The sequence below is a fragment of the Gallinula chloropus genome (genome assembly GCF_964237585.1).
Source record: "Gallinula chloropus genome assembly, chromosome: 3".
Classification (NCBI taxonomy): domain Eukaryota; kingdom Metazoa; phylum Chordata; class Aves; order Gruiformes; family Rallidae; genus Gallinula; species Gallinula chloropus.
The window spans coordinates 16,066,496-16,092,789 of NC_140087.1; the positions used below are offsets into that span (position 1 = coordinate 16,066,496).

Here is a 26,294-nt window from a genome sequence, read left to right on the forward strand (position 1 = left end):
GGGACCATGTGGTAAATGTGCAGTTTTGCAGTGATTTATTTATTTTTCTCTCAGATTTGAAGGCGTATTTTATTTAGAAATGATAATGAGCCTGGTAGAGTGCATTAAATGCATGTGGGCACCCTCTTGTACCTGTGCAGTTCTGCAGTGCAGTCGTTAACAATGTGTTTTACCATTCCGTGATTTTCCTTTGTCTCGCTTAACCACCTTGCATGACACCAGCCTAGAAGAATACACATCCTTTCCCTAAGAACCAAACGAGCATATCATTTAAGTAATGTCTTCTATATTTTGACTTACTTTAAATTGCATTTATTGCCAGATGAGTTCTTGTCTTACAGACTTGTCATATCTCTCCTTGAACGTCATTTTGCAGTTAATTCTTTTTGCAAAAGTGCAGAGAAAGCATACTAGGCTTCTGAAACCTTACAGTAATATTTTCAGATATTACTCTAAAGGATGAACCATTTCCTCCAGCTTAAAATACTAAGCCAGCATTGCTTCAGCTTGCTTTGCAAGGCTTAACTATATCTGCAGTTATGTAAGTTTCAGTTATGTGCTATTTCATGGGCATCTATTTAAACATACAACTATTATTTTTAGTTGAAATATAGACTATATAAAGACTTAAAAGATGTGGGATCAAGGTGGACAACCTTGGCAGCAATGGCCTTTGAACCAACAGCAGTGGATGCAGTCATTTCAGCACCAGCAAGATCCCAGTAAGTATATAGAAAGCTTTGTGGATTAATTTTTTTTAAACCTGTTGTCATTTGAATTTTTGAATCTTTGTTACAGAGCATGACTGATAATTGCTTTTTTTTTTTTTGTAGCTGCTCTCAAGATAATACATTTATGATGCTTTTCTGAACAGCTAGAAAAAAACAGAAAACATACATCCATACCAAATGTTTTGACATGATTAATATTTAATATGCAAAATACCAGCAAACAACCTGAGTTATCCCTGACAAATTATCAGCCTTTTACTAGTCATACAGATCAACATTTAAACCTCATTTACTTTATAGAATCCGTGTCCCTGACAGTTTTTAGCCAAGCCTAATAATTTATTTGAGAAAGTCTGCTTTTTATTTAGTGCCTGTGTGGCAGAAGTGCTAATGCAGATGTACACACAGAAAAACGCTCACTGAAAGGTTAGTAGTAACCAAATATAACCAAACCTGTTTGGTTTAGGTTCCCCATCAACCCCACCCCCACCCCACATGTTTTAAACAACAGAACTTAAATTATATCTTAAATTGAGAGGTGACAACAGTTCAAAGTATCAAGAGAAATAATAGATGTGGATAAGGAGGGTGGAGTTGTATATTTAATGCTCAGGCAGAGTGATCAGGCACACTGGTTTTACATTGCTTTCTGTCACTTGAATTTCTGTAACTTCACTAGAGAGATTTCCTGACTTGATAATGAGCAGAAGACTTGCTAGTGGCCTCATCTGAGAGTGCAGTTCATTTCCATACTGGTAGGAATGGTAGTAAAGAGAAAAAAGAGGGGAGAGAACTTTAACATTAAATAGAATTCAATAAATCAGGGCTTTATACAAATAATATAAATTGGAAAATGTAGTTTTCCACGTGTCTTTTTTACACTGGAATCTTCATTAATTCAGAATGTAAGGCTATATATTATTTCTTTCTGATGTCAAAATCGGTTCACTTCTGAAAAAGCTGCATTACTACCACTCATTTACTGCTAATGTGAACCTAAAATAATCTGCCTTGTGGCATTTTGAACTTATACAGAGAAACTACTTCAGCAAGTTTGTAGACATTTGCTTTCAGTTTGTTTTACTGTGCACTGCAAATAAGTTGTAATGGTGCTCCTGGTACCTTGTCTGTTTCTCTTGAGCCAGGAGACATGTAATTGAGAAACAGTGTTAAACTTCAGACCTGTGGATGCTAACCTGTTAAATTTCCTCTGTTTATTTTAGGCCAGATTGACTGGGCTGCACTAGCTCAAGCATGGATTGCTCAGCGAGAAGCCTCAGGGCAACAGAGTGTAGTGGAACAGCAAGGAATGATGCCAAACGGACAGGACATTTCAGGAATAGAGTCTGGTCCAAACAACCATAATAATTTTCAGGGGGATCCCAACTTCAACAGAATGTGGCAGCCAGGTTTGTTTTCCTTCCCCTTCATTCTTTTTTTTTCATGCAATGAAACCTTAATTTTGTCAGACATTTGTGGATGTGAATGTGCCCCATCCTACCAAACTACCAGTAACCTCAACTGATTAACTGAGTTAATTAACACTGACAGTACAGACAGAAAAGTCTGATAGCACAACGCAGTGATCTCTATATACAATATATAAATTGGTTTTATAATGTATATATGTTCTGTCCGTGAATGTTGTAGAGAAATAAATCATGAATTGCAGTTACATATTTATTTCCCTGGATCTACACCCTGTGTGTTCTGTTGATTATCCCCCTGCAATAGGAATGGCAGCACAGAAGGCAACAGGGTACCTCAGAATTAAGGAGCACCTGTTCCCTTCTCCTGTAGTGTAATACCCAATACCTGCTTCTGGCAAGATCTGGGCATGTAGAATGTATTGATTAGTTTCAGTTCTTAATTTTCTCAAAATTTCAGTTTTGGCCAAAAATTCATTTTATTTTTAAAGCTTCATAAAATAACACCATCAGTACACCTGCAGCAGAGGTGGGGTATTTTCTCCTAAGAATTTGTCTCAAGTTGTTTTCTGCAAGGTCTGTTCTGTCACCACACTGCAATGAACAAGGCACTCTGTGCACACCCTCTGTTGTCTTGGTGAGAACTGCACCCCATGCTCAGTTCTGTTTTGTGATTGAAAGAAAATGTCTCCAGTTTTCATTGTGACTTTTCAAGTTTGTCCAAGTTTAATAAAACTATACTTAAAATGTCATTGGCAGTTCTTACATGTGCATAAGGAGAGGTAGCCATCAGGTTTCGCTTCAGTTTCACCTTCCTGCCCTGGGCAGTAAGTTATTGTAGCCACATGTAAAAATTTTAACTTTGCTGTATTTAATTCTATACATTAACTATAGAGGTTTTCACAGAAATACTGTGTCATTATTGGACAACTTTGTTTTTCATATGATCCTGTGGTAGTGAGTTCCTATGCTTTTTCATCTGTGAAGTGAAAAAGAACAGTATCTTAAGTGGTAGCTTTTACAGACAGATAGTCACACAAGGTTAAAAAGAAGACGTTTTGCTCTTTGTTATTGGGAGCCTCAGCTCACCCAGAAGACACACAACAGGAGTGAGAAAAACATAAACCCTTTTGTTAATGGGAAACAATGTTCCAATGCATTTTGTTGTCACTGGATATCTTACTCAAACAATATGTTCTTTTCCTGGTTTGGGGGGGCACTGATAACAACCATGTGCATACAACCCACCTAGCCTTAAATTAGGCACTGTTACTCTTAAAAGTGTAAAGGTATAGCAGACAAACTTAAGTCACAGTGTATGTACATGGTTAGCCAAAGTCATCTTCATGTATTTACTTTTTCTACAAAGCTTCGCCTTTCTCTATATCCTTCCAAGTTTCTTTTTGGATCCAAAAGCCCTTTATGTTCTACTAATAAAAAATCACAATGGCAACCTGAAAACAATCTGCATAACTAGCAGACAGCTCATTTTGAAGGCATTCATGTTCCACAAGTGAAAACAGCACCTGTTGTATGCTTGAAGTAACCTGGGCATTTAGGTAGTGTGAAATATTATACATTTATGAACAGTAACTGTTGTTATCTGTACTTAAAGGATAAAGGATTCTGTCCTTTAGAATGCATTAGCAGTATTTACTTGGGAAAAGATTTAATCAATCAGCTAAACATGACCTACCAGGGTAGTGGTGAGAGTGAAGGAAGCGCTGGGATCTTAAAACAACCAAGTAGAAAAGTTGTGTTGACCCATCCTAGTTGCTACAGTTATGGATCCAGTTATTATGCAGATGAGTAGGATAGCTGAGAGACTAGGTAATAATTCTGCTACTGGTGAAAGTTACAAGGTGCTTCTCTCACACTACATAAATATCGGCAAATTTGGCATAATTTTTAGGCTGATTTTCTAAGAAGAAAAAGCTTATGGCCACATGAGCTGTTAATTAATTCCATAAACTCTTTTCACTCTGATAGCCAACTGTAGCTTGTGTTTGTGGACTTAGGACTGTAGCTTATGGTGGTACATCTGCTGGGTATTGCAGAATCCTGGGCGTCATCTCTTGTCAAGTTACAAGACTTTGGAAAGCAGGTTTCAGTGGTTCTGCTGCTTGCAAAAGGCTTCTTATGGAAAGCAAATGGTTTTAAGTCTGTTATGTAAAGGTATGAAATAGCCTCATTACTTTGAAAGTTGAAACAGCACAGAGAAACAAGAGCAGTTCTTTAACAGTTTACACAAAGTGTAAGTGCTAGGGTGGATTCAGTAGCACTGGAGATTTATAAAAACAACTTTACATTGTGTCTGTGTCCATCCAGTTCTGCCCTCTTTATGTTTTAGTTCAGCTACAGCTATTTGTATTTCTTTCAGTTTGTTGGAGAAATTACTGGGAGAGTATAATACAACCTGTAGATTGATGATTCTGTGTAACTATCATCTGTGTTGCTTCGAGGAACCTTGTGACAAATATAAGAACACTGAGTGATTTGTGACTCATATAACTCGTACTAACTTGGTTTTGAATTATATTCTAAATCCTGTACAGAATGGGGAATGCCTCACCAGCCCCCTCACCCACCTCCAGATCAGCAGTGGATGGCTCCTACCCCAGGTCAAATGGAAATTGTGCCTCCATCTGAGGACAGCAACAGTCAGGACAGTGGGGAATTTGCTCCTGACAACAGGCATATGTTTAACCAGAACAATCACAACTTTGGGGGACCTCCCGATAACTTTGCAATGGGGCCAGTGAACCAGTTTGACTATCAGGTGAAACATATTTGTTGCTTTAGTACTGTAGACGCGCAGAGTCCCTTCCGTGGATGTGTTCCTCCATTCTTCACTGCTGCAAACATCTACAGAGTCTGTTACCTGCTCAGACACATTTTTACCAAATGCTTTACAGAAGAGACTTTAGAGTTTTCTGTTCTGAGCCCAAAGGGTATTTTTCTATACTAGTAATGAGAAATGGCTGTTGTCTGCAATATTAAAATATATCACTCTGTTCCAGTACATAAATGAACATTATGTAGTTTTGTGGTTAAAAGAAAAAAAAAGGCAGAGGAGAAGGAAAAAAAATATAAAGTTCAGAAATATATACTTAAACATGCTAGATAATGTACCGTAAGGAATAGCCCTGTATTTGCAGGGAGATAGACTGGATGATCCATTGATCCTTCCCATATCTATCTACTGTGATTCTCTGAATAAAGAATGGCATTTCTTAAAAAAAATCCAATTTTTTCTTCATTCTGGCATAAAAGTTGCATAGCATAATAAGCCTGTAGGTGGTTTTAGCATTGATAATAGCAGGGGGCGTTGCACAAATCTTTAAACAAAAAGAAATTTTGGATCTTTTCCCTATTTTTTTTCTTTCAAAACTCTTGGTACAAATGACAAACCGTACCTGTTAAAGCACGTACCTCTGTCCATGAACAAACCCAAGGGAAGACAGGCAGAAATGTGTTTCTGTCTTCTGGCCTTCTTTCTCTATTATTAACTTCTCTTGCTCAGCAATATTGTTAGGAAGAGAACCAGTAATTTTCAATTATTACGATTTTCTTTGTTTGCTATTGTGGGACCAACTCTTAAAATTAATTTCTCTAAATACTATAGAAAACTTGGCTTGTAGTGAATAACAGAGGGATGCTTGACCTGAAATTGTAGTGGTATGGTAGAAATCCACTGACTTAAGTAGTCAGTAGACTATAATAAAAGCATATTTGATACTAGAACCTTCTTCCTAAGCACTCCTATTAAATAGTTTTGTTAGGATTTCTGAGCACCAAACATTAAAACAAAAACCCCCCTCATTTATGCCTCAAGATACGCTCAGAGCTCAGGGTCTGTACCGAACCTGCATATTTATGCATTTAATACTTAAATCAGCCTTACTAATTACATCCATGAAGGATTACTGGAAAGTGCCCAGTGCAAAATTCTCATGTAATAAAAGCTCAAACTCTTCATTTTTGTCCTTGTGTTGTAGTTACAAGGGAAGACTGCTTACGTAGCCAGACTTGTCAACCTTAGTTTTGTATCCTCTTTCTTTAACTGCATGCTCTGATGGGAAGCTGGCAAGGAACTGCTGGAGATGGATGGTGATTATAGAGCTTAATGTTTAGCACACTATGAAAGGCGATTGCTCGAAGCCCTTTGAGCTTCGTTAGTATCCCTGCCTAAATCTAAGTTTACTCATTAAATATATAAAGGAAGCTTGTTTCTTGAGGACCACAGAAAAAGAGATTGAGAGATCTCAGTAGCCTAGAAATGGTGGATGCCTACTTGCATGGATTTCTGTTGACCGACTTGCACACACGCTGTATTTGGTGTTACATGTGAAGAAAAATAAACTGCATTACTCTTTCAGCATGGGGCTGCTTTTGGTCCACCTCAAGGTGGATTTCATCCACCTTACTGGCAGCCAGGACCACCAGGGCCGCCAGGTCCACCAGCACCTCCTGCACCTCCTCAAAATCGAAGGGAAAGACCCTCATTCAGAGACCGACAGCGTTCACCTATTGCGATGCCCGTGAAACAGGAGCCTCCACAGATTGGTACATGTTAACAACTCCTTAATGGAAAAACATAAAAGCTGTGTTTGAATTGCAAAATTTGGAGATTTTACTGAGTAAAGTAAAAAATGGGGGAAAGATAAAGGCTTTATAAATGGATTTTTTCCCCACAGGCAGACTTGTGGTTTGTTTAGATTGGGGTGGAGGGTTGGCTGCTTTGGTTTTGGTTTGGTTTTGGTTTGGGTTTTTTTCTTGGGGTGGGGGTATTTTTTGTTGGTTTTGTTTGGGGTTTTGTGATGGTTTTTTGTTTTTTCTTTTTTGGGGAAAGGGGTTTTTTTCATCTTCTAAAGCTGTAAATCTTGCTTCTGTAGACGCTGTGAAGCGTAGAACTCTGCCTGCCTGGATTCGTGAGGGCCTGGAAAAGATGGAACGAGAAAAACAGAAAAAATTGGAGAAAGAGAGGATGGAGCAGCAACGTTCCCAGATGTCTAAAAAAGAAAAAAAGGAAAGTGAGGAGGCTGAAGAAGGGGATGGCCCACGGCTACCACAGAAAAGTAAATTTGTAAGTAGAAGTGTTTGCTTTTCGCTCAGGTCTGTATTTCTGTGAGAGACCATGTTTCTGGTTATCTCTCTGTTTCTGTTGCTCAAAGTAAAGTTAAGCTGCTGCTTTGTTGGTATTTACTTTGTGTTTTGAAGTTGTTAATGTCCAAGGGGCAAAAGTGTGTAATTTGAATTGCTGTAGCAAAGCAATGATGGGCTTTTTTTCTTTCCTTTCTGTATTTTGATAATATCCATGGTCTCTGAAGGTTTGAATCCTAAATCAGTAGCTGAAAAAACTCAGATACTTGTGTTTGCTAAACTGAACCCATTTAGGAAGCCTTGTATTGCCTTCACTTTAGTGGTTACCTCATTTGTTTGCAGTTCTGAGTGCCTGTCTGTCAGTGAACTGATAACTAGATATTTACTTAATCTCATGTGGCTAGAGGGGTACCTGCATGGTTATTGGGGGGGGATGGGGAGAAAAGAAATAGTGTAATAACTAATACAGATTTAATTATAAAGTTGACTATCACAAATAGAAACCATTGAGATAGACATCTAAAGTTTTATTGAAATGTATGATCCTGTTCTTGTAGGACAGTGATGAAGAAGAAGAAGATGCTGAAAACACAGAAGCTGTAAGCGTTGGCAAAATCAGTAGGAGTCCATCCCCAGCTCCTCAAGAGGAGCAAAGTGAACCAGAAATGACAGAAGAGGAAAAGGAATATCAAATGGTATTAATAACACAGTTCTCTCTAAGTATTTCTGTCTGTTTGCTCATATTTTTCGGGCACTGCACAGTGAAACACCTTTTCTCTGCCTGATACTGTCAATGTACATAGACACTAAAGCAGGGTTATATTTGCATGTCTTCTTATAATGCTGTCTTTCTCATACAGACAAGGATGTAGGTTATATAACTTGTATTTTAACACAACACTGAAAGAATGTAATGACTGTGATCTTAACATTGATCATTGTTAATTCTGTGGTTTAGCTTAACTTGTCACATTGCTGGAAACTTGTGATGATCAAATGTACTTGTCTGAAATCTATGTGTCAACCTCAGCTCCCGTGAAAGGGAATTTAAGAAGTGTATTCTTGCAAAGAAATGCTAGGAACCTAAGTCCTAGGCCAGCAACAATTTCACTGCATCTGCTGAAAGTTCATACTTTGACGTTTCAGTTGTATGCTAATTGTACAACAGGAACATTGTTAATGAAGATGCTGAATTCTAAAGTTTGATAAATGTATTTTTGCAAAGCATGTGGCCAGACTGAGTAGCTTGGAGAACTAGCTACTAGCATTTTTTTCAGTAAATATGTAATAATAAAATCCTATCTAAGTAATCTCTGATGATTTTTGCAAGGTAGGGGTCAGGGAGGCACTGTACCAGTCAGAAGGTGCTTTTTGTTTTTTAAAAGAATAAATGGGAACTAGTCTGAGTATATTCTGATTTATGTACTCATTGGTTGTATCATTTTTGAAATTTGGAATCAGTGCCCTGGATAACTGTGTGTAATAGCCAAGCTACAGACTGTCCTGAAAATTTTGAAATCAGGTCAGATTTAAACAATGTCCAGATCTATGTGTTTAAGTTATGTCTGTTGAAAGAAATCATTAAATGAAGTGTGCAGGAGAGTACTTTCACAGCCATCAAAAAAAGTGAAGCTGCACGGATGTAATTGGAATGTAGCATTTATTTAAGAGGTTTTTAATTGTGTCTGCAATTCTCTTCAGATGATGCTGACAAAAATGCTTCTGACAGAGATTCTTTTAGATGTCACAAATGAAGAGATTTATTACGTGGCCAAAGATGTTCACCGTAAAGCAACTAAAGGTATGCCGGGTTTTGTTTTGGTTTTTAGTTTCTTCTGTGAATATTCTATATTTGCATGTCTCTAGAACATTTAACCTCCATAGTTATCCCCCAAGAACAATTCCAGTGTAGTGCATCCAACCTGGTAGAGCTCAAATCCAGTAATCATGTACTGTTGTCCTGTGCAGTGTATCGTGAGTTACTTCAGTTACTCCATTTCTTTCATACAATTCATTTTAGTTAAAAGGGTACCTGTGTGTCAATGGCTCTTGAGTTGTAGCTGTTTCTCAATGCTATCATCTTTATCTCAAGTTCTTAGCTGTTCAGAAGTGAAAAGAGACGAGCTTTGAGTCCTCAATTAGTAATTCATTTGCTTTCACTATTAACATGTATTGACTTACATACCAGGCTTTTTTAACATAAATGAGTTAATCTAAATATGTAACTACTGAAACTTGGAAATTATGTGCAGCTGCCATAACTTGGAAAGTGATTTATGAATATATATTTGTGTTTTTCTGTTCACTGTTGATATGCAGTTTAAATCTTCATGGTCAGAAAAATCTAGAAGTGGATTTAAATGGATGATGCGTTTTTAATGTTTCTTCTCTCCCTCCAAAGAACAGCAATAGTAGTAGATTTAACAATACCATAGACTCATGACTATGAAATCGTGGCTATTTGTGTTAACATGTTGTTCCTGTTGTTGATGTGATACAAAGCTCCTGCAAAACAGCTGGCACAGTCCAGTGCACTGGCTTCCCTCACTGGACTCGGTAAGTATGTTCCTTATTTTTGAGAGGGCTTAAAGGGGGAGTTTCACTCTTGCCTTGCATTTCTAGAAATTGCATTATGAAACTAGATTTGAATTGCCCAAGACTATGGGTCACTTTCCGATAACTTTATCATTACCAGCACCTTTCTTTGTTTCACAGGTGATCCTACTGGTATAAGTGGGATGTTTTTTGGAGTAAAGGACTAGTCAGTGTGAGTTAGTGTATGAGAATCTTGCCCTTATTTTGAAAATACATAAAAACTGTAGATAAATTTACTTTTCAAAGTATGACTGTTTCAGAAGCACACTGCGGTCTTCAGAGAGAGGAATACTGGTTTATGTTTTTTTTCCTATTTTGATCCATCCAAACCAGAAGGGAAATGGATAATAATAATTATTATTTTATTGAAAAGCCACATAAGCACAGAGGCTCCCATATCATAGGTTATCAGAAACAACACGGGAAAAGGATTGAAATTTCTGCTTGAGACACAGCAGCAAAAGATCTTTCCCAACGTGGTCTTTATCACCTAAAACATACTACAGCAGTGCCAGTGATTTGGTTACGTGTTCGTTACCTGGAATTCCAGTGAATTAGATTGAATGTTACCATCACAAGTATTCATGTTTTAAAGCTAACTCAATAAAGGTAGATCAGAAGAACCTCAGACTGAAAGAAAGTAAAGTATCTCCATGACAGATGTTTACATTAACTTCATCTTTCTTATCAGTCCAGTAGTTATTAATATCTCTAGGAGAGAAGAACGTCCATTTCTGTCCCATCTCTGTACCTGTGAAAGTGCAGTGTTTCCTAATTCCTTGTAGAAAGATTGGTATTTCATTCAGAGTTTCTGTAGCCGTGGACTGCGGAGGCGGCTGAAGTCATTTCAGAGATCTCTTCTAGGAGGGGTGCCAGGCATGTTCTGTCCAGGTGCTGACACAGAGACAGGCACTGTTACAGTCTCTGCAGGGAGCTTTTTTTGCCATTCCATACAATGGAAATACCGTGATCACAGTGGGTGCTTGCCGAAAATAGACGAGCTGTTCCAGAACCAGACAGTGAGCATCAATGCAGATATGGGGGCCACCAGCCAAACAACATTGGCACTTACCAGAATAAAGTGACTTCTTCAGAGAAGAGGAAGTGAAGGAAGGGCAATGTTACTCTCCTCTTTGCCCCACAGAAATATTAAGAACAAAGCTTAACCTTTCCTCGTGATAGACTGGACTTTATGCACGCAGGTGGACTGGGTGGTTATGGATCAGGAGACAGTGAAGATGAGAGGAGTGACAGAGGCTCTGAATCATCTGATACTGATGATGAGGAATTACGACATAGAATCAGGCAAAAACAGGAAGCGTTTTGGAGAAAAGAGAGAGAACAGCAGCTGCTACTAGAAAAACAGCTAGAAGGTAAGTCATTTAATCTCTTCTTACTGTGATGCTGTGTATGGAATCTACTCCCTAGGATGTGTACATTCGTGGGAGAGAAAACACACTTTAAGCCAAAAAATATGAAGCCAAAGTTGGGAATAATGTTCTTTTAATGTAAAAAAGGATGTTTGAGCCACTTGATCAAAATGGGGTTTGCTTCTTTTCTTTCTAATAAGAAAAGAATCCATGTAACATTTTCCATAAACTAGTCTACTTCAGTGTTAAAAGAGCAGATGTGGTGCATATCTATCTAGATGCTATAGATATTGTACTGCATAAGTAATAGCATTGCTTTATAAAAATATGTATATGCATTTTTTAAAAAAAATTATTACTATTCCAGCTGTGACTGGGGGTAAAGCTCACCTTTCTGCACCAGACTGCAGTCTATATAAACTTGATTCCTCAGAGTTGTATACTCTTGAGTATATGAAGCACACTTCACCTGAAAACCCTGTTTTTCTGTCACATAAACCTGTGCAGCATGCCTTTCAGAGTGTGCAGTGGCAGGCAGAGAACTCACTGTTCTCAGTTGAAGTTGAGGTTTGTTTCCCTATGTTGTATCTTCATAACTGGATCTTTATATTGAATACTGGGGAAAGATTATTGAACAGTCAGTTCACTCTTAGCTTCTGCGAAGGCGCCAGGCTTGATATAAAAAAATAAAAATAAATCAGTTATTTACTTCTGCTTCTCCATTCAAGGTGAGGTTTGTCCTTTTGTACTGATAATGTAGGTCAAAAGGGTATCACAGTCACCTTGCACTTCTGGAGAGCGGTCAAGATCGCTGGATGGTTAAGGAGTCAAGATCTGAGTTCATAAGCTGGAGGGAAAAAAAAGCACTGTGCTATGCTATTGCATGCTTTTTTCTTACTTTAAGATGGATGATTTCCTCTTAATTCTTAAAGGCCTAAAATAAGACATACAGACCTCTTACAAAAAGGCTGAACTTGCTGAATTTTTGGTTTCCTTAATATTCCTGTCTCTCTCCTGAGTGTTTTAAGATTTATGTGTAAAAGGATAGCCATACGGGGAGTGACCTCTGGCTTCCTAGTGCAAGAGGCCAGGTGCCAGTTTGGGGACACCTTTGTGGGGCTATTAACAGAAAAAGAAATCTAGAGTAAAGGAGCTGATTCTACACATCTGAAGAATACTTAACACAGGATCTCATTTGTAGTGGTGTTTGGGAAGAGCAGAAGATTTCTAATATACAATGCAGCATGTTCTAAGATACACCTGGCTTCTGCCTGTGTTCTAACTTGGGGACCAGATGGAATTGTTTTCTGCATCAGATTTGGCCATCAATTGCCATTTGGAGTACTCTGGGTTTCCGGATGCAGTTCTGTTCCCTAAGTGAATTCAGGAGCTGATGGCCCACATCAAAAGACCATTGTATTGTATGCCAGTTATTTTTTCTGGGTTCAATTAAAAATGGGGAGGGGAGATAAACTTGGCCAGTGATGCAAAGGATCCTAGGTTGAATTAGGAATAAGTAAAACTTCTTTAAAGTTGGAAACCTCTGGAAGAGGCTCCGAGGGTCTGGATTTCTATATTACTTATTTTAGAAGAAAATCTTGGCCTGATAAGTCATTACATTGCTTTCAAGAAATGTATTTTTAATTCTTGTGTGGTTTTCTCGCCACATGTATAGTATTTGCTGACTACCAAAGCTACATGTAACTTTAGCTGACATTAACTTCTTGTTCACCATCTCCCTCTATTAAATGCTGTGGTCTCCATTTTTGAGCTGAGTCTTAAGCAAAGGATTATCTGAGTCTCCTTTTTATGCTGTTGTGCCCTTCCTTGGAATTCATTTGTTATATAACCTTTTAAAAAAGGACAAAAGTAAATTGTAAAAGTGCAAGTCGTAGTTAGCGTTGAGGAATAATCTTAAGTTGTCCTTGGAAAAGCCATAAACCTGATACTTTTTTTTGAAAAAACCCCCAACATGGGTCACTACAGCAGGAGATACTTCTCCAAGGCCTTTTTTTGGATAATGAGGCCTACCAAACACAGAGCCAACGTGGTTCTGAGGTTGAGAGGCCACCCATGCAGTGTGTGGGAAACACAGTTTCATCAGACCAGCCGGTGGTTACTCAGACCAAGATGAATGGGGCTGGAGGGAAGGCAGGACGCTTAGGTACTGCTGGAGGAGTGTTGAAGGAAGGGAGGAGGGGAGAATTGGGTTGTAGACAGGTTGCAGGATGAAAGAGCATGTATGTTCAAGTGAATTCAGGAGTTCTGGGACTACAGGGTATTCATCTGAGAACTTTGTCTGAAACCACTGAAACAGGAAAGAACATGGAACGACTTGTGAAAGTGGGTTGTGCACTTTTTTAAACCAGGAGGAGAACTTTTCTTGAATTATAGAGAAAAATAAGTTGTTTGGTACATGGTTGGTATGATGGCATATACAGTGTGTTAATTAGAAGTATGATGAAAGGTGGTTGGAAATTTGGGTTTGCCAGCAGTAACGATATGGGGATTATTGACATATTACTCCAAATTAATTGTGTTTTTGTTTTGCATATTTTTTTTTCCCCAGAAGAAAAGCTACAAAACGAAAAAGTTTCAAAAGAGATGAATGAATATATCAACAAAGAGCAAAACAGTAACTCAGCATCACAGGAGGCAAAAGAAATGGAAGCAGATATGGTTCACGAAAAGAAAAGATCTCCAAATGTGATCGCACCTGATGTAGAACTCAAAAAAGAGGGTAAAGAGAGGACAGGAAGGAGCGGGTCAGGAAGCTCAAGCAGTGGCAGCAGTAGCAGCAATAGCAGGAGCAGTAGCAGTAGCAGCACCGTATCTAGTTCATCCTATAGCACAAGCTCAGGTAGTAGCCGCAGCACTTCGCGTTCTTCCTCTCCTAAAAGGAAGAAGAGACACAGTCGCAGTAGGACGCCCTCACATAAGGTTAGGCGCAGCAGGAGCAGGAGCTACACCCACAGAAACAGGAGAGAGAGGAGTAGGAGCAGGGAGAAAATAAGGGAAAGGAGAAGATCGAGTAGAAATCGCAGTGCTGAAAGGGGGGAGAGGCGAAGAAATCGGAGTCCTTCGAGAGACAGAAGCTGGGACCGACGTAGGAGCAGTAGCCGCTCGAGAGACAGGCGAGCTAACCGTGCGAGCCGGAGCAGGAGCAGGGATAGGCGTAAAGCCGAAGAGCAGCGTAGGAGCCCTACTGGAAACAGGCACAAACATAAAAGCGAGGGTAAAGACCAAGAAAGGAAGAAGGAGCAGGGCGGAGGTGGTGTAGATAAAGACAGAAAAAAGAACAGAGAAAGGGAGAGAGATCAGGAGAAAAGGAAAGATAAGCCCAAAAAGGAGGAAAAAGAAAGCAAGGCTGGCAATCACGATGACAGTAGGTTTAAGAGGAAAAGAGACAGCGAAAGAACCTTCACTCGCACTAGTGATTCAATATGTGTGAAAATAATAAGACAGGATTCCAGGCAAGAGAGCAAAAAAATTTCTACCAAAGATAGCAAAAAGCGGTCAGGCTCTGAATCTAGCGCCAGGAGTAGTTCTGAGTCGCCAGGAAGCAGCAAAGAAAAGAAGGCTAAGAAATCGAAGCATATTCGGTCATGCTCCATGGAGAAATCTCAAAGGTCTGGTAAGAAGGCAAGCCGCAAACACAAGTCTAAGTCACGATCAAGGTAGTATACTTTTTAAGTATTTTGTCTGACTTCTTTTTTTTTGTTTTTTTTTTTTACTATTTTTTTTGCTATTCGTCTTCATGTGTACACCATATGAACTTTTTTTTTAAATAAAGTATGGTATTTATTAATTTTTTTTTTTATCTTGGGCAAAAGTAACTTTGGAAAAATCTTTTAAAGCTTATTAATTACTAAGCCTAAAGTGTGTGTGGGTTTGGGGATCTTTTAATTTTTTCCAGTTAACTTTTTTTTCCCCCCTTTTCCTTTTTTTCAGATCGACAACTCCTCTTCGTCGTAAACGCTGAGGAATTTATGGCACCAGTGCTATGACGTTTAAAAATTCCATGAGTTATAAAAGGCTTGTCTCATTATAGAGGCACATTGTGGCTATGTAGGTGAAACCAGAATCCTTTTTTTATCTGTAAATAGGTGTATTTTTTTCCAAATGCTGCTCAGAATTAAATACCTAATAGGATTTCTTTGTATTACCTTTTTTCAAGAACGGTAGTGCTTATTAAGAATATAAAACATGCCATTCTCTTTCAGCTGTAATGTTCTTAAAATTACTATTGAATGTACTGTGATGTCAATAAAGCTCTTTAGTTCATTTTTTTGTTTAAAATTCTTGCACCTGAATTTTGTGTTGAATTGTAGAAATACTTTTTAAAAGAAAAACAAAAAAAAAAAGGAAAAGGCAGCTTTTTTTGGTATAACAAATTTTTAAAGTACTTGAAAAAGATTTTAACGTAAAACACTTGTCAAAGTATGTAACCCATTGACCTGATGAGATTAATCTATGGTGGGGGTGGGGGTGTTTGTGGAACAACAAAGAAAAGACATCTTTTTTTTTTTTTCTTTAGATATGTGTAATAGATTTTTAATATCCTTTTTATTTGGACTAGCAAGTAATATATGCTGTGTGTGTAAAATATGGGTCACTGTAATACAAGCTATACTTCAACAGACTGAACCCCATTAGGAATAACGCAACTAACTGATCTTGTGTGACAGTGTTGAGCTCGGGAACTATATTCCTCACCCAGTTTTCAGAGAGAACTTTCTGGACGTTCAGGGACATTACAGGAACACGACTCTGTGTTTTAGGTGTTTTTATGGAATATATCTATAAGTGGCACTCAGTACACATTAGAAAACTGACAGTAGCTTAACTTTACATTCTGGCACAGGCATTAAACGTGTGGTAAACATTAAAGCTGGTTATTTTTGTTAGCGTTATGAGAATTGTGATTCCTGTAGAGCTAATGCATTGATTAGACAGCAACCTAACTGGATGTTTGTTTTTACTATCACCATAAAGTGAAAGAGGTCCTGGATTACCTCCTTCTTCAGGAACAAACACTTGCTGCTAGTAACAGGAGTGTGAAATAATACTAATTTAAAAAAAAAACCCAACAATACACAACCCTAGGCCAGTGACTGTTACAAAAGAACATTAATTCAGGAAAAGATTGGAGATCTGTGCCTAGAAAGTCTGGTAGATACCAGTTGTGAAAATGATAAAAGGCTTAACATCAAAGCAACATGTCTTTGGCTGTATCTTCTTAGAAAAAAACATACCAGCACAGGCAACTTGCAAAGCATGTCATCATGAGCAGATTAATCCATTTAACTATAATTAGAATTCAGCTATGTAGCGTTTTTTCCAGTGTAATTTTCTTCTTTTCATAAATCAGATGCAGAAGTAAACAGCTTCAGTGCAAAGATTCACATTTTAACTGTACAATTATTAAGCAAGCTAATGGCTGGCAAATACATGCATGTTTATGAAAACACTGTTACAGAGAAATAATTAGTTAATCAGTTATAAATAACGTGTGTCGTCCCCCCCCAATTCAGTCTTCTGACACAGGGTAAGCAGCCATATACCTGCTAGCAAAATAAGGCACACTTTGCCACACACTACTTTTACTTGCATGGGTATGGATATAGATAAGGATGTACTGATCCAGCGTCGGTGCGCTGCTGGGTCTTGGTGAAAGCGAGGACTTTATGAGGAATAGGCAGTGGAACACTTCAGGTGTCTCAGAAGGATGTCATGGGGGAAAAAGAAAGCAACTAGAATTAAGTTTGAGAAAAGCTATTGAGGAATACAGTTTCCATGATGCGTTGAATTTGACTTTTCAGTTCAGATTTTATATTCTCTGTCTAATAATGAAAAAGATTGTGTATGAAAAGCTTTATATACTCTGCCAACGACTGGAATTCTGTCACTTCCTGTAAATATGAAAATTATTTTTTTGACACAAATGCACTTCTATGGGTAGTGACTGTATGCCAATAAAAAGAGCATACGATCTCTGTACCTTCACCGTTTCAGACATCTTCCTGAACAGCGTGCTCAGCACACCAGTAATGACAAATACATGGGTTCTGTGTCAGCTGCACACACAATAGACTCCTTCGTGTTTCAGTAACTTCCTTATGAATGGTTTTTGATGGTAAAGGCAATAATAACATCCAGTCCTTAATTCCATACATCTGAAGCGATCTTAAATTAAAACATGTGCAAATATATACAAAAATGGGAATGCATCATTTTGGAAAAGTCTGCATTTGGTGGTTGTTTTACATTTTTTAATACTTGAAAGTACTTCAGTGCTTGTGCACTGCAGGGAAACATTACAGTTCTGAATGTCATGCAGCGACTCTGAGGCAGTTCCCTTCACACTTTTTAAAAAATAAGATGCAGTGGAATCACCTGAGAAGTGGTTTCCATGCAAATAATTGTTTTGAAGGTGATGACAACAACCCCAATGTGAGCCTGTACCCCAAGGTACACGTTGATGCCATCTAAGAACAAGAACTGACTGCAGCCATGGTTAGTCCAAACAAATAGTTTGGTAAAGTATTCTCATCGACTGCACACTCTGTGAATCTGGTATGGTAACTGGTTTCAGACAAAAAAACCCACAACTGTTTATTTGTTAGAAGCCCTGTCCTGCGGAAGAGGTTAGTGTCTAGTCTGCTGCTCATAGCTGCTGTTATTTTAAAACCTGTTTAACAATACAAAAATGGAATAGCTACCTCTTGTTTAAAAGCAGCTTATCCCATTAAGTAAACCACTTCCCAGTGTGCACTTACTTACCTGCCTGTTACTGAAATTTTGAAAACTGCAAATACAAAAACAACAGCCACGTAAGGATTGGTTCTCTCCCTCCAGATTTTACCTTTGGTGTGCTAATTATGTGAAAAGTTACCAATTAATTTGCAAAACAGTATGCAGCAGCACACTTGGAAGGAACAGTTAGTTTCGCACATCGTTTTGTCCATGTGCCTTAGTGGGAAGGGCTTTGAGCTGTTTCATTCAGTAGCTGGGGGCCCTGGGCCGCAGTGCCCGGGTGAGGGAGTGGGGAAGGCAGGCCAGTCCCTCCCAGGCTGCAACCTGGGCTGTGCACTCGAAGCACGGGACAGGCAGCTCCAAACCAGCTGGGATGGTTCCCCAGAGGAAGCACTCGGGACTCTGTCTCAAGCCCGGCTACTTTGGGGCCCAAGAGCTCTGCTCTGTGCCACAGGCTTTTGTGTACGGCTTCTCTCCCAGAAGAAGGGCCGCCTTCTGTCGTTTGGGCCTTCTTCAAGTCCAGGGCTTGACTCGGAATTAAAAGCAGCCGGTGGCTGATCACTCTGGCTTCCCAGCAGGCAGCTGCTGAAGGAATGTTTTCTTGTCCCAAGGCACGCAGGAGCCAGAGGGCATCAGTTTAAATGAAATCACTGTTAATTTTCAGCAGAGCTTCCCGGTGAAGCCATGGCTTCCATTTTATAAATACCAATGTTACTGCTATTATAAATACACTTAATAAAGCCCTCCAAACGGCGGTTGCCCCGCGGCCGCTCCCGCCCCACCGCACCCGGCCGTGAGGCCTCACAGCGCCTGACACAGCCCCGGCCGGAACCAACCTTCCCGGCGCCCGCCCCGAGAGGCAGCCGGCACCGTGTCGCCGTCGCACGCCCGGCACGCCGAGCGGGGCGGGGCGAGCGCGGTGCTTCGGCGGCGGCCGCGACGATGTGGGGAGGCGGCGGGGCGGTCCGTGCCCTCACCCGCGCCCTCGGGCACCGGCGGATGGCGGCCGCGCTGCCGGGGGCTGCGGGCGGTGAGAAGGCGGGCAGGCGCAGAGGGCGCGGTGGAGGGGGGGGCTCCGGCTCGGTGACGATTCCAGGGGCGGCGGTACCGGGCCGGGTGGCGGTGCTGGACCGTCCCTCTTCAACCCGGCGGCTGAGGCGGCCTAACTGGGTGTCCCTTCACCCCCGCCCTACAGGGTCCCAGCAAACCTCCCACCTCCCTGGCCCCGGCGGGAGCGGCCTGGTGACCGCCGCTCCGCTGCGCTGGGCCGCTGCCGCTTTTCTCCTGCAGCGGAGCGGCGCTGGTGCGCGGCTGCGCCCGCCAGCCTGTGCCACCGGCTCACACGCACCATGTTCGTGCTCGCGGTCGTGCTGCTAACGCAGAGCCGGTCTAACCAGCGCCAGCCCGTCAGGCCTTGTGTGGCAGGCCGCGGGGGGCTCTCACACCTCCGGCAGAGCTCTCTCCAGGCCGGCCGAGCCTCTGCTCACCCGGTCTGACCCCCTGCCGCCTCCTTGGCCCCTGTGCAGCTCTTTGGCCTGGTTGTATTCCCGAAGGTCCATTGCTCCCTGCGGCCTTGAAGGGGCTGTAACTCAGGGTGGGGGGTGGGGGGGTGAAGCGCTGCTGTAGTTTGGGGCGGCCGGTCACCAAGCGTGGGTAGCACCCAGCCAGGCAGGCGGGGAGAGCGGTTTTCAAGCTGCTGCCCTTGGCCTGCCTGCAGTTCCCGTGCGGTTTTCTTGCGCACGCTTCCTTACCGCTTCACACGGTGCCCAGTGAGCCTGCAGGCGGTTATCGCTTGCTCCAGTCCGCAGTGGCGCCGTGGGTCACCGCGTCTTGCGGTCAGAGTAAAGGCGTGAGCCAGATTCTCACCGGTGGAAGCGTTTCGGCGGCGTGAAAAGTCCCTTTCCGTTCACGCTCTGAAAAACGGCGTCTGCGTAATTCGGGGGGCAAACTATGGTATGCGCTCTTATTTAATCCCCACGCGCTCCCTAAGTGTGACAGCAAGCAAAGTGCGAAGGTTGGCACCGTCAGTGCTCTTGTAGAGTGGCTCAGTTAAACTAGGGGGGTTTTTGGTCTGTGAGCTCTCATAAAGCTGATGTTTTCCGTTCAGCTGCCTTTCTTTTATCTATGCAGATGACCACACTGATCTGTCTTTTCAGACAGGCGTGAGAGGTACCCCTCAGAACTGCAACTGGAAAATGCAGCTGAAATCTAGTACTTCTTTGCCTGTCTCTCTGACAGAAACAAAGGGTCCCATGTAAGTATTGTGTCTGAAATAATCCTGCGTGACAAGGACGACCATTTTCTATAACAATTTAATTTTACTTTGTGACAATGTCACACGAAGTAATTTTTAAATCCCTCAGATGTTTAAATGCTGGATGTGGCCTACTTTTATTAATTACTATCTTAAAAATGACAGGTGTGCAGCCATCTTTTGGTAGATATGTTTTATGTAGGGTGCATAAAATCTGCTGTTTGTTTTTAATTGAGCATAGCTAGAATTGCTGAAGGGACACAAGCTGCATGTTTTATTTTTTTCTGATGCAGGATTTGTTTTTCCTGTATTTCAGCTGGCTTGAAATACCAGTATTAGGGTCATGACGTTCAGCTTTTCGTTACTTAGGCTCACTGGGAAGAGACTTTTCAGCACTTCACACTCATCAGTGGATCCAAAGGAAATGAAAAAATTCCAGCTCCTTGCACAGAAGTGGTGGGATGAAGATGGAGAATATTCAGCCCTTCATTCCATGAATGACATTAGAGTGCCATTTATTAGGTACAGTTCTTGAAGACAGATTTTTTTTTTTAAATACATGCTATTTGTGCATAACCTCAGAAAGATAAAACAGTTCCCAATAATTGAAATAACTGCGTGTTGCATCTGTGATACTACCTTGTGTGTTTGCCCTTAGTCACATCCCTGTTCTTTCAGAGATACCCTGTTGAGCATGAGTAGCAGTTACAGCCTAGGAAGTCCACTTTCTGGAGTAAAGATTCTCGATGTTGGCTGTGGTGGTGGGCTGCTGAGTGAGGTAAGAAGCAGCGTGTTTGTTACAAAGCATACAAAGTATTTGAATTGTTTTACTGTTACACTGCTTAATTTTCTGATCCTCCAAGGAGGAGCTTTTCTCTTCTGTGATACATCAGTTACTGAATGTTTTGGAGTGCAGCATGTGCCATGAACCCCATAGAATATGTTTAGCATAGTGGTTTTACAGAACAGGAGGGAGTTGGTAATGAGAGGTTCTAAAACCCTGAGGTTCATCAGGAAAATAAGATTTCAAACACTGTCAAGAAAAGGAGAGGGGAAGAATGATGTAAAAGTCTGTGAGTGTTCTCTGGGCGGTCACATTATGAAAACACTCTTTTTTTCTTCTTTTTAATTTACAAGCCTAGACAAGAATATTTTATTCATGATAATCCTTGTCACCAAAGAAGTATTTTTTATTATAAACTTGTTCTTACATGTTCATTGATTTGATTTTACTTCAATTTCTTTCTGTTGGGGGGGTGAGGATTCTTGCCTTTGCTTTCTTCTCATGGGAAAAGTATGGAATAACGTCGAGACATACCTCCCCTCTGTCAGGTGAGCTGCTCCTGGTACAAGGGCTGATGCTACAGGGGCTTCCTGAGGAGTCTGCACAAACTTGGGGCTCAGAAGCAGCTGTCTCTGGTGGAACCCTTGGGCTGCACAGGGTTCCTCCTGATGGTGCTGTATCCTGTCAGTGGACTGGGGGGGAATTTAGGATTACAGGTTCGGACAATTTTCTGTGGGAACTCTATCAGCATCTGAAATGAGGTGTTACAAAGGGACACGAATCTCTCCCTGTGTTTTGGGGTTTTTTGTTGGGCTTTGGTGGGTTTTCTTCTTTTTAATTTTCTTTTATTGTGAGCAAATTCCTGTAGTCTTCAGAGAGCCCGCTCTGCGACAGGGCTGGCAAAGCTGCTGTGCTGCATCACCTTCTCAGGCTGAGCAACCGGTGAACTTCAGGTTGGAATAACATACATGTGGTCATGTTCTTCAGCCTGTTTCAGTTTCAAAAGAGGTGATGGCTGAGGTGTTAACCTGTGAGTAAGAAGACACTGTAGAAACTTGAGTGACAGCCAAGCCTGATGCTATCCTAGTAAACATCAGTGTTTAGTTCTCAGCAGTGAGAAAGTCCCAGAGATAATCATATATTAAGTAACCATTAAAAAGATATGAGGATTTACCATTACAGGTGGATGTTGAAGAAAGTAATGACAGTAATTAAATATGGCATTGTTTCCCCCACTTTGTTTTTCCTCTATCAGAGGGTAATAATGGAATAAAGCTTTATTTGGTGTAATAAAACGGCTTCAGAACAATTTACTCTAAAAGAAGATTTAAATGTGTACATTCCAGTCTACAGTTTCCCAAGAACATTAACACTGCCTCCCCCAGATCTAAGGGTTTCATTGCTTTAATGAACATTTAAAATAAAACTGCTGCATCAGAACTCATCGTTTACTATTGTGTGTCTTGTGCTCTGGTAGGTGTTGTCTGCACCTTGTATGTACGTTGCAAAGCTGGAGAAACCTTTAACTAAATTGTTTTCACACAGACAATAAATTACCCTCTGCACTATTAGCCTCTAGGTAGGCTGGGAGCTTCAGTTACTGGAATTGATCCTCTGGAGGACAACATTAGAACAGCAGAGCGGCACAAGTCATTTGATCCGGTCCTGGCCAAGAGAATACAGTACAAGTCCAGTTCACTGGAGGAGATTGTGGAAGAGTCGATGGAAACCTTTGATGTAATTGTAGCTTCTGAAGTAGTGGAGCATGTGGCTGACCTCGAAATGTTTATCAAGTGTTGCTCTCAGGTGTTAAAGGTAAGAGACTTTTTGCTTTCATTATTGGGAATATTTATTCTCTTTTACTGTGAAGAATTTTGTTTGAGGGCGTGTGAAAGCATCTAAATCTGCATTTGTTCCTCCACCTTGAAGCGCTTGAGATCTGATTCGTACTCCAGAAGTGCCTTCCATTCTCCTCCATGATGCAGGTACATCTTCCCAACTTTGGTAACTGAAGAGGAAATTTATTTCCCTAGCCCTGCCTTGGGAAGGTGTTCACTGCATCACCTGGTTGCTTTGCATTGAGCCCCTAAGAAATCGAGGGTCTGGTTTCATCTAGTGAGAGGGAACATGGCAGTGGTGCACCCTGCACTGAAACAGACTGCAGTGATGTTTCTGACTCACAGGGTTTTGTTCCAGCTCTAGCACAGTGCCAGATGTGCTCCTGGATTGTGTTTAAAGCAACCATAGTTGTGCTTGGAGACAATCAGTGTTGTTTGATTCCTCTTGATGTTATTTCGTTGGTGAAGAGGGACAGTAGGCCCAGAGCACAAGCAACAGCTCTTCTTTAATCTCTTGATTTCACACTCTGGTCATAAGAAGGAATGTGGATTATTGGAATGGAAACCTTACCTAATGCTTGGCCCATTGGAGGCATAAAACTATCCTTGTTTCTACCAAGTGGTCTTTTAAGGTGTTAGAGTTCATTTCTGGCTTTCTTGTGTGGCCTCATAATTATCTAAAACCAAATTTAGGGCACTGAGCAGTCTGAAAAATGAAGGAGTATTGCACATTTTCTTTCAATTTTAATGTTTACAAATGTTTCTTTTTACAATAGGTGTTCTATATAGCTCAATGCCATTTTATTTATCTGTTTCCTGGGCAATGTTATGGTACAAGGGACTTTGTTAGAGGCTTTTTTTTGGGCACAGAAATGGTTTTCAGACCACACAAGACTTCGATTTTGTTGACTCTTTCAGGACTACTGTGTCATACTGTTAGAACATTGTATTTGCTGTATGTAAATGGTTTGCTGGTAAATATCTATCCTGGGATGAAATTAGTTCTTACCCTTGGAGCAGACAGACAAATTATGTGTTTTAATGTGATTAAATTTACAATTAAAACCAAAATTTCTTCTAATTGGACGTTTTAATCTTTTAATTAGCCTGAAGGTTCTTTATTCATTACAACAATCAATAAAACACAGTTGTCCTACATCCTGGGGATTGTGGTTGCAGAAAAAATAATAGGCATTGTACCAGAAGGAACGCATGAGTGGGAGAAGTTTGTACCCCCAGAAGAGCTGGAGCACCTCCTGGAATCAAGTAAGCCTGATGGTGGGAATGCTGGGGGTATCCAAATGGTCCCTGCAGAAATGGGAAGGGGGTGAGCTGGGTTGGGTGAGTGCTGGCAGCCATACATGGCTTTTCCTGGGTGAGTTACAAGTCCTGTGTTATAAATTCTGGTTTAAAGACACTGCTGCTTACTGGATTTTGCACACAGTAACTAAAGTGGAGTCCTAAGAACTCAGGGATTGTTTAAACACAACCGCTGTCACAGCCACCCTCTGTGTGACAGCCTGAATGGAAATGCCAAGGTTTCCCACCCTGTTCTGGTGACAGAGTGTATGCACTGGAGTGGTTCCTGTGCTCTAGGTCAGGTTGGAGAAAAGAACTGTCTTGGCACTCCAGAGCTGCTGCCACTGCATTCCCTTCCCTTGGGAGTAAGGGGTTTTTATTGTAATTTGCTGCTCCATGTTCTTTATTCGGATTATGTTACTGAAACATTTCTTCAGAAAGGAGAAGATGAAACCTACCCAAATCCGTTGGTCAGTCCTAGAGAAACCACGTGATACTGACTTGAGGAAATAGTTAAATTGCCCTGGTTTGATTGCTTTTAAAATAGGCAGAGCACTGAGGCAGGAAGGGTTCTGCTCAGTACCCTCCTTCCCAGCAGATGCTATAAAACTCTCTCACTGAGTGTTTGTGTGGCTCACCCATACAGCCCTGGCTCACTGTGTAGCCATGGCTCACCATCCAGCCCTGGCTCACTGTGTAGCGTGCTCGTGGTGCATGGCTGGCTCTACCTCCCAGCTCGGAGGAATAAGTGTGTTTTTGACTTGCTGTTCTAAGGGGTTTGCTGTTGTGGTGACTTACAGTCTTCACCCGTCGTTTCATGGCTTCTTTCTTTGCTAGATGGCTTTTCAGTCAAGGCTGTGAACGGGATGTTGTACAATCCCCTCTCGGGCTCGTGGAGCTGGATGGAGAGCACCAGCGTGAACTATGCGCTGCACGCGGTGAGATCCGGGGCTCAGGGACAGTCGGACCCAGCGGACACCCCGGTGGAGGTGACAGGCGAACAGCCCTCGGCCACAGCTGGCACTGGAGCGTGACTGCCTGGGAGGTGTGGTGCCAGACTGCCGCCAGGAACAGCAAAGAAGGTTTTCCCCGATGGACACAATAAAACCTCTTTTTAACAAGCAGCTTGCTATCTGCATTAATGGTTATGCTATTTTTTGCCAAATATTTTAGGGCAGTCTCAGAAGAAAAACACAAGTGCCCATTATCTCAGGAACCGTTTAAGAGCGAAGTGAGCAAGGCTCTTAAAGAGTAAGTATTTTTATAAGAAAGTAGTTCCAGATTGTTGGACAGGGAAATGCAAATTCCCGTGGCAGTAGCTTGGAGGAAGCTCTTATATGTGGTGGCGTTTTCAGTCCCACTAAGAGAACCCAGATCTCCATAGAGCAGTAGCTTAAATGTACAGCCAGCTTAAAAACACAACTGTGTATGATAAATAAAATGCCTTAGACAGTTAAGTTACTGGTCCAATCCAGTTAAAATACACAAAATACTTAAAAACCACAAGTGCTTATTTCTATATTATATCTTCTCACTTAGAGGACAAAAAATAAATAGAAGAGTGCAGCAAACCTTCTCTGTTGGGTCATGCTGTTTCTGCAGTTGATGTGAGCTGACACTGCAGTGGAGGAAGAAGAGTGTCCCAGACCAGAGCTCAGCTGTCAGAAAGCTCTTCACCACAAAAGTTCTTGTATCTGTGCCTCTTGCTTCAACACTCTACCCAAGCCAAGGGGAGTTGCAGGTAATACTTTACAAAGCAGCCAGAGCTCTGTGCTATGAAAGCGATGGATTGGCACTCTGTCCCAGGATTGACCTGCTCAGTCTTAAAGTCCTGGGGCCAGGTTAAGGAAAGTCTTGATCTGCAGTGAAGTAGGACTGTCTAAATAAAATGTCTTGTGTGTATCTGTGGTTTTATCTCTTTCCTTCTTTCTCTGCCTCTCTCTGCCTGTATACAGGTAAATAAAATTGTTTATTTTTTAAATTTTATTTTGCAGGGATAAAAATGAAATCGTTTTTTGGGTGGTTGTTAGAGAGGGCATGGGGATTTTTATGCTACTACTGCGTTTTTCCTGCTGTAGAGGTGTGATGGGCTAAATTATTGCATTGCACTTTTGCGTTGATAGGTAAATTGTTCCAG

General features: G+C 41.2%; 2 protein-coding genes across 12 annotated transcripts in view; both read left to right on the forward strand.

The window, feature by feature from the left end:
* The window catches only part of PNISR (PNN interacting serine and arginine rich protein), a 32,151-nt gene extending 16,433 nt beyond the window's left edge, over positions 1-15,718 (forward strand). The window contains exons 2-12 of one of the 4 annotated variants that reach the window (XM_084262486.1): positions 604-722; positions 1,955-2,140; positions 4,714-4,937; positions 6,538-6,724; positions 7,054-7,244; positions 7,819-7,956; positions 8,963-9,062; positions 9,764-9,817; positions 11,059-11,229; positions 13,799-14,903; positions 15,178-15,718. In XM_084262486.1, coding sequence (XP_084118612.1) covers positions 635-722; positions 1,955-2,140; positions 4,714-4,937; positions 6,538-6,724; positions 7,054-7,244; positions 7,819-7,956; positions 8,963-9,062; positions 9,764-9,817; positions 11,059-11,229; positions 13,799-14,903; positions 15,178-15,208 — 2,475 coding nt within the window. In that variant the 5' untranslated portion in view covers positions 604-634 and the 3' untranslated portion in view covers positions 15,209-15,718. Of the gene's footprint in view, positions 1-603; positions 723-1,954; positions 2,141-4,713; positions 4,938-6,537; positions 6,725-7,053; positions 7,245-7,818; positions 7,957-8,962; positions 9,063-9,580; positions 9,818-11,058; positions 11,230-13,795; positions 14,904-15,177 lie in introns of those variants that run through there. The other 3 variants (XM_084262485.1, XM_084262487.1, XM_084262488.1) reach the window with 3 other exon arrangements.
* Positions 15,719-18,887: 3,169 nt separating this feature from the next.
* COQ3 (coenzyme Q3, methyltransferase) lies at positions 18,888-26,088 on the forward strand (the record flags this gene model as incomplete). 8 transcript variants are annotated; one of them, XR_014617184.1, is made up of 9 exons in its annotated part: positions 18,925-19,012; positions 20,113-20,236; positions 20,606-20,758; positions 20,915-21,014; positions 22,593-22,835; positions 23,965-24,124; positions 24,995-25,239; positions 25,331-25,408; positions 25,697-26,088. XR_014617184.1 is itself a non-coding variant. In XM_084261755.1 (8 exons), the coding sequence occupies 7 exons, from the start codon at positions 18,925-18,927 to the stop codon at positions 25,189-25,191; spliced, it is 1,065 nt and encodes a 354-aa protein (XP_084117881.1). In that variant the 3' UTR covers positions 25,192-25,239; positions 25,331-26,088. The 8 variants fall into 8 exon arrangements, 4 of the variants coding, with proteins under 4 accessions (XP_084117882.1, XP_084117881.1, XP_084117880.1 ...); XR_014617185.1 differs by having other exon boundaries at positions 25,760-26,088; XR_014617182.1 differs by having other exon boundaries at positions 24,995-25,408.
* Positions 26,089-26,294: the final 206 nt, after the last annotated feature.